This window comes from Notothenia coriiceps, unplaced genomic scaffold, assembly GCF_000735185.1.
Source record: "Notothenia coriiceps isolate Sejong01 unplaced genomic scaffold, NC01 NC01_scaffold00037683, whole genome shotgun sequence".
Classification (NCBI taxonomy): domain Eukaryota; kingdom Metazoa; phylum Chordata; class Actinopteri; order Perciformes; family Nototheniidae; genus Notothenia; species Notothenia coriiceps.
In genome coordinates, this window is record NW_011370384.1 from 12,501 (window position 1) to 25,000 (window position 12,500).

At 39.9% G+C, this 12,500-nt stretch overlaps 2 protein-coding genes across 3 annotated transcripts in view; one reads left to right on the top strand and one right to left on the bottom strand.

Moving 5' to 3' along the window:
* The window catches only part of LOC104967759 (uncharacterized), a 12,786-nt gene extending 8,808 nt beyond the window's left edge, over positions 1-3,978 (top strand). The window contains exon 12 of the mRNA XM_010797282.1: positions 1,846-3,978. Within this exon, the coding sequence (XP_010795584.1) occupies positions 1,846-2,003 (158 nt within the window). The 3' untranslated portion in view covers positions 2,004-3,978. The remainder of the gene's footprint in view (positions 1-1,845) is intronic.
* An 825-nt stretch (positions 3,979-4,803) lies between these two features.
* Positions 4,804-12,500, bottom strand: part of LOC104967761 (uncharacterized protein PB18E9.04c) — an 8,769-nt gene continuing 1,072 nt past the window's right edge. Inside the window, exons 2-5 of one of the 2 annotated variants that reach the window (XM_010797286.1) lie at positions 9,957-10,139; positions 7,946-8,479; positions 6,729-6,886; positions 4,804-6,505 (exon numbers count right to left, since the gene is read on the bottom strand). In XM_010797286.1, coding sequence (XP_010795588.1) covers positions 6,461-6,505; positions 6,729-6,886; positions 7,946-8,479; positions 9,957-10,139 — 920 coding nt within the window. In that variant the 3' untranslated portion in view covers positions 4,804-6,460. The other variant, XM_010797285.1, reaches the window with a different exon arrangement.

Consider the following 12,500-nt stretch of genomic DNA (forward strand, 5'->3'; position numbering starts at 1 on the left):
CCTATCCTGATTAAATAAAGGTAAAATAAAATAAAATAAAATAAAAGTACAGATACTCGTGTTTAAAATATTCTGGTAAAAATAGAAGTACTGACTAAACTTCTTTACTCAAGTAAAAGTAAAGAAGTATGGGCTTTGAAATGTACTTAAGTAAAAAGTACCCATAACTACCAGCTGTTTTAAAGAGTACCTGACCTCCCTTTATATTAATAGAACAATAATGTCATTGTTAGCTAATGAATGTTTCGATGCTGAACAACGGCAACATGACAAAGTTTTCATTGGTCCCTCTTCTTTAGAGAAGACCAGGAAATGATGCATACACGGATCGTGTTCAAATCAATAGGCACGCAATGACTCTAAATAATAATGATCACGCCACCAAACAGTAACACACATTCAAACTAAAGTAACGAGCCTGTTTGAAAATGTAAGAAGTACAAAGTACAGGTATTTGTGTTAAAAATGTAAGAAGTAAAAGTAAAAAGCCGTCGTCGAGTAAAGTACTGATACCAGAAAAATGTACTTAAGTACAGTAACAAAGTATTTGTACTCCTCTACTTCCCACCTCTGGTGCTGACTCATCAACTCCAGGTGTTTCCATTATTCGTATTCGGCCCACTAACTCAAACATGTCGTGACAATACGATCACTCGCTCCAACCAAGAGAGAATGTTGTGCAGGGCACCAGATGGACGGAGAGTGATGGCAGTTCAAGCAAGATGGGACATGTAGTTCCCCCTCCTTCCCCTCCCCCACACATCTGGCTTAACCTTCACTCTGATTTATCCCAGGCGATCTAACTCAGCACTCGGCTGTTTGCCATTTCAGACTAGAGATAGTTTGAGCACTTAGACATGTTGGGGAAAAATTCGTATTCGTCTCTTACCGTGAGTCAGATGAGAGGATCGATATTACTCTCACATCTGCTCTGGAGTCGCTGCTAATTGCCTCGCTGCCTCAGAGTGACGACAGGAATCCTGGAAGTCTCAGATGCCATCCAAGAATAAGTCCTCCACACAGCTGTCTGTCAAACTGCCGGGTTGTTTTTACCCTTACCCTTTACGCAGTTTATGTGTAAATTAGGCAAATGATAAAGGAAATAGGTTAATTATTGAGTTCAGAGGTGCTGGTAGGTGGATGTTGTTACCTATGGACAGAGCTAGCTGTTTCCCACTGTTTCAAGTGTTTAAGCTGAATTAAGATAAGGCTGTTTCTTCTCTTCTTCCTCACAGCAAGAATGTCTATAAGCTTATTTCACAAAATGACAAACTCTTTCTTTAAATAAATCAAAAGGGGATATCTCGGGATGAAAACAGAAAAAGAAAGAACATTTCAAAATGAGTGATATAACAGAATTGAGTAAATGGATCTAGATGTGCAGCACCATTGTGATCCAGAGTGTAGACCCAGTGTGTTTCTATGAGCAGATGAAGCAGTAAGGCTCTCATTTCCTCTCCCACAGTTTCTGCATAGCTCGTAATTTCTTGGGAAATCTGGTACCTTGTGTGTGTTTGTGTGTGTGTGTGAGCGTGTGCACTGTTCCCCCTGAGACTTACTGTAACAGAGGGTCAATGTTCCCGGAAGAGATTACTATCTCTGCTCTAAATGTTTCCCAGAGTGATTTGGGTCTATGGAGCCCGGCTAATTTGACAATTGTATACACACACACACACACACACACAGAAACACACACACACGCACGCACACAGAAACACACTCGTACTGGCACACACTTGTTATGAGAAAACATTTGAATGTCTTCCAGCCTTAATCCCACAAGAGGCACTCAGTCAGTCACACACACAAAGTAACTGCTCCTTCTCCACTCTTCATCTCTGGCAGCTCTTCATCAGGAGCCGCGGGTGCGCCTGAGCGTTCAGTCCACACGGAGCGACTTTGCTGGCCCCGGATCAGATCTCGAGGACGACGATGGCGATGATCTCCTTGACGAAGACGTACATCCAGATTTAGAATCAGACCTCAGTCTTGCTGACCTCTGACCTCTTTATAAAGTGACTGTTCTGTTATTTGAATTGGGAAGGACTCAGCAACATGAACACTTTTTCTGGCTCTCCAGTACACTACCTGATATGAGTTATTTCTTTTAAATTGATACCACCAGTACAATAGGGAGTTTTAACCTCTATTCTGAAACCCAAAACTAAAAATGTAGAAGTATTCAGGGTAACAGAAACCACCATATGGCTCATTTCCTTTGTGGTCTCAAGGGTAAGGAAACAAAGAACAGCAAACAGCAGACTTGGCATCAAACAGAGGCACACACAAATAATAACAAGTAATTAAGTCATCCTATTTAGTGTTATTGCTTAAACACACAATATGTAATTTTCTGCTGTTGTGGGTCTCTCAATCCAAACAAACACGGAGTTTGGTGGTGTAGTTACGTAACTTAGGATCATGGGAGTCTTCACCATCCTTGCAGACAGCTTCTCATAATTAGGATGACTTGACAAAGCAAATAGACCAGGTGGTGTAAACTTGTAAGAACACACATCAGTTTCACGTTAAAATCATTGTATCTCCGATGCTCTAAGGCAGACTATAGATAGACATACTAGAGGGGCTTCAAGCGTCATTATTATACATTTAATTTAATCGCTATGAATGTTTGTTTAGTTAAGCCCTCGGATAACTTAAGATCAAGATGTCCAATGACTAAAAGCATTCATCCTATATAAATATGAAGGTATTAAATTCATCTGCGATTGAGTGCAAGTAAAATATACTATTTATGACACCATCTGGTTGCTACAACGCTGATTTTGCAAAATGGTGATACAACGCCAATACAGGAGACTTTATTAAATGCCGTTACCTTTATTACAATGGAAGATTTCTCTTGTTATTTTCAACATTTTAGGAAACAATTTGAATTATATAGGTACACGACTAAACAGAATAAAAAGAGGGCTCGTCGTTTTTAGACATTTTAACACCGAAAAGTTAATTTTATACCTTCTATAGACCTGCCTATATATAAGTAATGCATTGTTTATTCTAATGTGGAGACTTTCTATTAATAAGGGGAATTCTCTAATTATATTTTAAACAGTTATTTGTGAGAATACCAGAAGTTTTAAGGGACTTTTTTTCCCTCTAATATACTGTATTCGTTAAACTCTCCTGTCCCCTGTGGCACACCCAGGCTCCTTCTACCACAGCGTTCTGAAACAAACCACACAAAGCTTTAGCATTGTTTTCCCGCCATCAAGTTAGTTAGTTAATCCCCTTTAGCTCAAGCATGCTCAGACTAGTTGGATGCTGGGAACACACTGAAGAGGCTGGCAGCTGTGATTCTTTGTGAGAGAAACAGTTTTCATGCTGGTGGATATCTTTGTGCCTGAACAGTCGCATTTATTGTATTCAGCTTTCTTTCCTACTGTAAGGCTGACTGAGTAAACCGTTTGCCCACAGTTTTGAAATCAGTCATTCCCCTTAGGATATGAAACTTTCAATGTTGCCACACCCGCTGCACCCACGCCGCGCGTCACTGGAGATAAATTATGGGTCTTGCCAGAGTCAAGGAGAGAACCGAGCGCTGCAATTGGTTGGCTAAACCACAAGGTTTGTTTTCAGTCAGAATATTCTAAAATAGTTATATTTCGGGCTCTCCTGATTACAGATTGTTCAGGATAGGCACGGTTTTGGTGAAGTTTGGGTCTGCAGGACATTTCTCTCTTACCATAATTACAGTGGCATCCATTAGAAAATCTGCATTTGAGTAGCAAAAACAGAGACCACAGTATAATTATACTTCCTCAAGTTGGTCATTTTTTATTAATCCATTTGTTATATCATAAATAACTTTAACTTGTGACAACAATGCACTTTGACACTAACTGATGTACAGTAATGTATCAAGATTCACAGTCAGCTTTAAAGTCCTGTTGTTTTTGTACTAAATGTAAGCTACACCCTTCAGTGTAGCAGAGTAATGGATTTTTAATGGACTTTTTTCTTCCTGAGATAATGCACTCTTCCATCCAGGAGAAACCTGATGAGGGATGGGGTTTTGATTCCTGGTAATGCAGGTGAAGTGAAGACAAAGAGGAATCAAAAATCTATAAACATTATTGAGGCACCAACACGTATTTGAATACCCACAGCCCAGTTAAAACAGTCCAAAGTCCCTTTATGCCCGACATGAGTCACACTGTGCCAGGCTTGGTGTCAAGCTGTTAAATATTTCAGTATTCAGACACCCCCCACCAAGATCCCGGAGCATAGAGCAGAGCCATGGGGGGCAATAGGCAGGTTAGATGTTCAGTGGGGTGTGGATTTGGAGGCTGGGACTGTGAAAGTGATTATTTATAGACAGTGACCCTATCCAGCTCATCTACCAAGACATCTCACTAGTCATTATTAAGCAATAATAGACCTTCCAGGAAACAGAAACCGGCACAGAGCGGTACGTAACAGTATTTTAACAATCCTTTTCGAAGACACTCCTTTTAAGATTGTGGTTAAAGAAACATTTAATGAAGAAAATACTTGTTTATGTGTTGTTGTGGCCAGATACTGGCTGATGAATCAGACCATTCTACTGCAGTTGTAATGCATTTGCCAAGTATTGTGTACTGGTGCTGCAGTAAAGCAGTGCTCGTATTCATTAATTGAATGTCTGTATGGAAATGTTTTGTGTTTCTGTCTCAAACAATAAAAGTCTGTGTAAAAGTTGTGGTTGCTTCTGTAGATCACTGTTCAGTTTTTGTTTTGTTGGTGCTGCAGTCAGAGAGCACTTAATAACAAACTGTTAATAATTGAGATCTGAAAAGCATGGGAGGGTTTCAAAATCTTTTTAATCATAAAACACAAACAGCTCAAAATCAACATCTGGCAGCGAAAAGCCTTCTCTCTGGATACTTACACACGTTCGACAAGTATCAGAAATATAGAGTGTATCATCTAGAATCGGATGTACACAGAGGGGTGATAAGAGTTTCAAAAAAATAAACGACAGAATATATTTCTTTCAAGAGTTCATCCCTCCTTGAGTCAATGATCTATGACATGCATTTGAGCACTTATGAACACCCCACATTTTATGTTAATTTCTCTCCCTTTATTTTGTCATCCATCTGTAGTTATTCAGGGCTCCAAACTTAAATCGAGGAAGCAAATTTTAGCTCCAATTTATTTCTATTGACTGTCTCTAATTTCCACTCCCATTTTCCTGCACTTACACAAAGTACATACAATTAGGCTGTTACATTATTTTATAATTAATGGAATATTTGTGAAATTGCCTACTGCGACAACAAGGTGCTTTCAGGTCTGCGGCTGAAGAACCGCTGAAACAGCATGAAGAGTTTCATGAAGTTGTCTTTGCATGATGCAATCATCAGTAGTACAGGACAATGCCAACATTGTGTGGTAAGCCACGGGCCCATTTCAGTCTGCAGCTGACACTGTATGAATGAGGGCCTGATGGGGAACCTGCTCAAGGCGAGTGTTCAATCACAGGCAAGTCAGAGCAGCAACCTGGCACTGTATGTGCGTGTGAATGGGAATCACAAAAAGCCCTGGGAATGACTGATAAATGTGGACGTTAGTTGGGTTGAATATAAATACAGTTTGCATTCAGAGCTGTTCATAAGATGTGTAAGGCACTCTCCCCTGGACACAAGACTCCGGGAAAGAAACAAAAACTCACACTGCACATATCAAAATCAGGCTAAAAGGCAGCAGGATCTTAAACATTGAAAATGAACAAAAGAAAAAAACACTTAAATATCCCCCACAACGCCTTCAAAAATACACATATGCCCCTCAGACTCACACACATACACACACATACACAAGCTCAATCTTTCCCATACACAAACACATTTCTCATTTTTTCCACTCCTGAAAAAGTAAAGTGCAATTTTTTTTAACACTATAATCAGGCCATTTGTTATGTTCATTTCTTTTCCCAGGCTTCTCCGTACGCCTGCCAGACTTTCCGCTAACTTATAACAGGGAAATTAGACCAGTACCCTCCGGTGAGAGTCTGGCAGGACAGGCTGAATCCGTCCAGGTGTGAACCGTCCAAATGATGAATGCAACTGATGATTTTGCCTCCTGCTTTACACCCTTTCAACTCTAGGGAAATCAAAATATATTATACCATCTCCCCGTCCCGAATGAGGGGCGGAAAAATGTTAAGCATACATTATTCATCAGAGGCCTAATTTAGAATTATTGGGACCAACATGACGTTTTGCCAAAAGGACCCCAACATGGGCGATTTCTTCATTGTCCATTGCAGCTTTAATCATGTCCTTTCCTTAATGTCAGGGATCAAGATAAATGAAAGCATCCAGAGGTTTCCTCACACCTACCCAGGATGCTTTGTGTTTTTGCTGAAGAATTGCCAGGTTCTGCACAGCTGTGGCGTGAGCCTGGCTTCAAGGAGAGTATTTGGGAGCTAGCATTTATTTTTGTCATGCATCCATCAGTAGCTGTACATGGACAAGGGTGTGTCCTCCATCATATCGTCCTGCACAAATGGAAATGGAATAACACAACTGAGTATTCACAGCTATTATTAAAATAGCTTTAAATTATTAAAGTAAATTATTCAATAAACATTAGAAAGACATTAGTTTCAACTTTGATATACTACTAGAACTAGTAAGTAAAGTAACTCAGTGCTGGACATTATCTGAAGAAGTTGATATTTCAATGGGACAGGACTGAAAGTGGATGTCATAAACTCTTACCATAGGTAAGTCCTGCAGCCTGCGAAACTCTGGTCTGTTGTCTCTCCGGCGCAGTTTGAGGAAGAGGAGCAGTGTGATGATGACTGCAGTGATGATGAAGGCTGACACCAGGCCAGCCAGGAGGGGGTCTAATGTGGGAGAGTCACGGACAACCGTTGCTGGAAGTAGAAAACAGAAGAGATACTTGAGACGGACACGTTCATGCTGTAGCTCTAATAAATGTCCCGGAAATGCACCGTTTAAGATGGATTGGATTTAACGTGGTGCAAATAGAAGAATTTTCGCTTCCTGAAGCTTGTGTAAAGCTGTGACTGGAACTAAATATAGATTTAACAGCAGCATGTGGAGCTTAAGTGTTCATCATGCAGCCCAGGACAGAAATGTCAAACACAGGATGGTGATGTTAAGCTTTCCTGTACTTCGGTTGAGTAATTGAATTTATTTATATGGCACAATTGTACAATTTATTTTTAGAATTTGAATCCAGTAGTTTATATTGAATGTGCATACACTACAGTATGTTTAGGTTTTCTCTAAGGGTGCTGTTTACTCTCTTACATCATCATTCTTGACCTTTCTATGTTGATGTCTCTCAGTGTTTGCATATTTCTGAGCATTTTCTCTGCGTTTTTGTGTGTTTATTCCTGTATGGATGTTGCTATGGAAGACTTTTCAGTAAACTTTGCTGTTTTAAAGTAGCAACAACCACAGAGCACTGGATGCATCCTGTTCCTTTAGCTAGTGGAAAGAGGCGAGGTGCCAAGCATGGCCTAATAAATCCACAAAGAGTTAGAGAAGCAGAGAGAATTTTATATGGATTTCAACTGTAACCAAAAGTCCAGTGGACTGGGTAGAGTTGATCAGGTTTTCCATATTTTCCTGGTAAAATTCCTTTCAAGGTGGAGGTAAGATACTGTAGATATAAAAATCCTTTAGCAAACAAACATAGGGCTACAGAAAAAGAAAGAAAACAGAGTCCCATGACTGTTTCTGTCTCTTTCCCAAACAGAGCCATAATTGTAGAGTGCCTGGTGGTGTCAGTGCTTGCAGAAGATGTCGACGGGGGTTGTGTTAGTGTCTGTGTGTGTAGAGGACTGGCTTCTGCTGGAAAACAAAGAACAGTGTCTCCTTTGTTGTGAAGCCAATACACTTTTGCTCTGTCAATATCCCGGCAGAAGAACTTCATGCACTAACAACAGAAGATATGAGGCACTTACTATCACCCCCAACGATGAGCTGCGACGGCAAGTCGGCTAGGGGTTCGGCCTTGGCGGTGGGGCTGCTCGGTGGGTTGCTTGTTGTCTCAAGTTGGGGTTTGGTGGGGGTCTCAGGGTGTTCGTCGGGCTGTAGAGTGTTTTGCCGAGACGTTGACTCAGAATTGGGGGTCTCTTGAGAGGAGCTGGTGGTGGGCATTGAACTGGAGTAGATGATGATCGTAGTTGTGGAAGCTTCAGGCTTTGGTGGTTCAGGTGTTGGGACAGAAGTGCTGGGAACGGTTTGGTTTGATGCTGTAACGGAGTTAGCGACTGCAGGTGCGCTATGACTTGTTGTGGGTGGCGTGGAGGTCGGTGTGACGACACTGGTGGAGTGAGTTGTGTGTGTGGGGCCGGTGGAGGTGGAGGTAGTTGGGGTGTGAGACTTGGGGGCGTGGCTCGCAGACGGAGCGATTGGAGGCTGAGATGTCGTCAGATTTGTTTGGTTACCATTGCCTTCAAGAACGTCAGCCTCTGAAGAAGAGGTGATGTTGGTATCTGCACAAATAGAAATACATTATTATGAGAATATTGTGATTCCACTGGGCACATTTTTCTACAACGCTGAAATACTGTATGTCTAATCACCAAGGTATCACTAGCCTGCTGAGTAATACCTTTAAGAGTCAGTTAACCTGAATTAATACATAACTTCCTCTAGTACTGCGGTGACAAAACCACAGCAAACCACAGCCTGATGACATTTCCGAATTTCCTGTGGTACATTTGTTGAACTATACAAAATAATTGCTTGAAAAGTACGGCTTCATTATTAAATGTCGCTGTAGGTGCATTGCACATCCTAGTTTGAAAACCATTTTGAATACATTTTGTAAAATGTTCTGTGTCTCAACTTCTTGGCACTGAAAACGTTTAAATACTAATTCTGCCTGTTCTGTTATCTTAATATAGAATTTACAGATTACATTTTAATAGTACTCTTCTGTATGGGCACTAAGACCATGAATAAAAACCAATATTTGGCAATTGCTGCATGTTTTAACTGTACTTACTTACAGATTAACACATCGTTATATGTTAGGATGTTTACATGCTAAACTAAGATAAGCATCAACATGTTAGCTTGCTCGACACACCAAAGAGCTGTTCGCAGAGCTGTTTTCTCTTACACTTGTTAAAGTGTAAATGTTCATAGCTGCGGGCACCACAAATATAAATCCATTCGTCTCAATTGTATTGTGTGGAGGCAGAAAACTAAAAGTTTAATATCTCTATCTAAACATTTTAACAATACTCTAATATGAACTGTATCTCTTCCACAAAATAGTCCCTGAAATGGTGCCTTGCCTGTAAATATGTTCATGAGTCAGATGCGTGAACCAGCAGCGGTGTGTGTTTGTGTGAGACAGAGAGTGAGATAAAGAGTTTGTGTGTCTGGAGGGGGGAGTATTTCACTTCTACCTTTCGGTGAGAAAGGTAGAAGTGAAATACTCCCCCCTCCAGACACAGACCCTTGTGAAAAGTCACACAGCATTAATCACTTCTCTCTTCTCCTCAACACCAAACAACTTCTCTCTCAGTAATTTTACCATCCGTTGGCTCTCACTACAGATTGCACCTTAATTATTCAACTCGTACCTTCTTAATTCTACTCGTTTACGTTTTAAACCTTCTTTCATTATCTGTTCTCTAGTTTTTAAAATCCAGGCCCAGCTGACTGTCAACACTTTAACCCAGACGCTCACTTTGGCCCACTTTTGAACATGGAAAAAAGAGATAAGGACTTACTTTGTTAAATATAGCTGCTAAACGCAAAGCCACCTGCGGCTGAGTTCGTACTAAATTCTTCTTAAGTGTCACAAACCTTCCCTTCTGGCAAATTTCAACATCAGATCATTTCTCTTTGCCACAACACAGAGTTAACAAGTCAAGAATCTAATTCAGTCTATCATATCAGACATTGTGTGTTTTTATAGTGACTAACAAGGGATCAAAAATAAAGAGTTACAGTTACCGTTGATCATTGGTTCCTCTTCTGTAGTTGTGTTGACAATCAAACTACCGTTGCTTTTTGAACTTGGATTTGTGATATGGTTTGGGTCCAGGCTGTCAGGAAGCTCAGAGTGTGCAGCCTCAGGAGACGGCTCTACAGGAAGAAAACTTTGTGATGAAGAGGAGGCAGGAGCAGGACCTTCATCTGATGGGGAAAGACACATTTGGATAATGGTCAGTCTTTGGTATTGTCTACGAGAATTGAATAGCCTATTTTCGTATTATTTCTAGCAAACATGGGATGGGACAACAGACACTGTGCAAACATCCCAACCATCTTAATCACTGTGGGTTTATCAGTCAGCACAGGCCACTGTTTATCCAAACAATTATTAAAACTGAAAAGTGTTTTCTCATAAATAATTTATCCAGAGAACATTATCTGACTATGCATACATACTTTTCAGCACTTTTTCAGGGTTACAATGTCTAGAACATTAAATAATGTTTCCTTATCAGAAAGTTGTAATGGCTTTTTAAATGTATGTTTTACTTTTCTTTACTTTGTATTTGTAATTGAGTTCATCTTATTGTGAAAGAGGGTCACCCCTCAATGAACCCTTGAGTATAAATAGAGGTTGAATGAACATCCATTATCTTCTATTGATCAGTGGGCGGCTTCATCGGAACAAAGATGAGTGCAATGTCTCAAAAGAAGAAGATAACATCTCATTTTTACTTTGAAAATCCATATTTTGTTTTGCGTAAATGCAGGGACTATTATTTGAGCAGCCAAAATGTGTTTTAATCTTGTTAATCATGTCTTAAATCTGATTTATCCCAATCACTTGTTGGGGAAATGGATAATGGGAACTGCAATGAGGCAGAACATTGTGAAATGACTGTAAAACATAATATCAGACCATGTCAAATAATGGATGAGGGCTGACTGTGACTTTTGCTTCACATGACATCTACCCCAGCCCCCTAAAGACCTGAGGAACTTCTGTTCTGTGACATAACACCCTTTTAATGAAGACCTTCGATCTCTCTCACTCTCTCTTCTTCGCCTTTAGCTCAACTCTTCAAGTCTTCATTTCTATTTCTACCTACTGCCCTTTGATGAAAGCCAGAGCCCTGTTGTAATGTAATGTCATTACCGTTCACTAACACACTGCCATGATGCCTTTCATTACCTCCATAATCACTCACTCAGCTCATCAGCGCACACAGAGAGAGAGACCTGTTTGAACTCTAAACGATACAAAACACACACACTCATAAATAGGCGGAGGTGCTTGGCTCTATAATGCTGGCCTTGTTCCTTCACTTTAGCTCCATTATAGCTGTGAAGGCCAAATGCTGGAGTAGTATGTTGTAGATATGTGTGTGCAGAGTAGATTCATAAAGAGAGACACTGTTTACGCTGTTGCACACTCCTCTTTGCAGATATTGCAGGGTTTTACTTTCCAGGCCAATGCAGCGTGCAACGGGAAGTAGCTGTGGCTCTCTTTTTCCCCCCTGCCAGTAAGAGGACAGCCAACCGTTCCTCTGTGAGCAGATGTCTGCCGCTTCAACACTCAATTCTGGACATGCCTATCTGTAATAGCTTCTGTGTGAAACCCATCTAACTGCTACTGTAAAATCCCATAAGTCTTGGTTTCACAGGACATGATTGAAAAGTCTGGAGAGCGCTCTGTGCATGCTGTCTTCAGCCTTTCATCTGAACCTATTTCTGATGTTTACTGCCATACGATGTGACCTCTCAAGCTGCATGTCAAGCCTCCAGCCTCTCATCTTTTACAGTACCAGGTCTTATTGTGCTACATGTGAGAGCCTTTATTCGCTATAGTTCAATAGTTAGTTATGTTATTTGTTGTGTCAAAAATTTCCCAGCCACTTAAATGGACTTAGAAGAAACCAAGAATACTGCACATACCACACAACGGACTAACTTTGCATTTTACTATTATTATTATTATTATTATTATTATTATTATTATTATTTTTGGAAATAAATGACATGTTACTAAAATGTGTAGTCTTTAAATCATCCAGACAAGAGAGACAATAAATAACTGTGTTTTAACTGTTACTACTTTTCAATGTAGTTTATATACTATTGCAAAGCTTTGGGCATTGTGATTAAGACAATCTTGTGTTAGTTTAATTAATATTATATGCAGTTACTTATATATTCTTTTGCCAAATTAAAAGAGAGTATTAGATAGGTTGTGTCTTTTGAGCATTTATAATCTAAAGTAAGATACATATTGTATATTATTAAATGTGCTCTGCTTAAGAAAGCTAATGGGGACTTCTCTTTTAGAAATTAAACGTTTGAGTCAGTGCCAACAGAAATAAATACATATTTGGATACGTCAAAGTTTAAACAACATCCCTAAATCTCTATACTGTATGTTGATGCAAATACAACCTAATACAATTAACATATGTTATAAAGTCTGGTTGCATTGCTTTGATTTAAAATCTGTTCATAAAGTATTTACACTGTTCTAGGCAAGCCAATTAGCATGCATGCAGTATAATGACAGTGTGCTGCTGC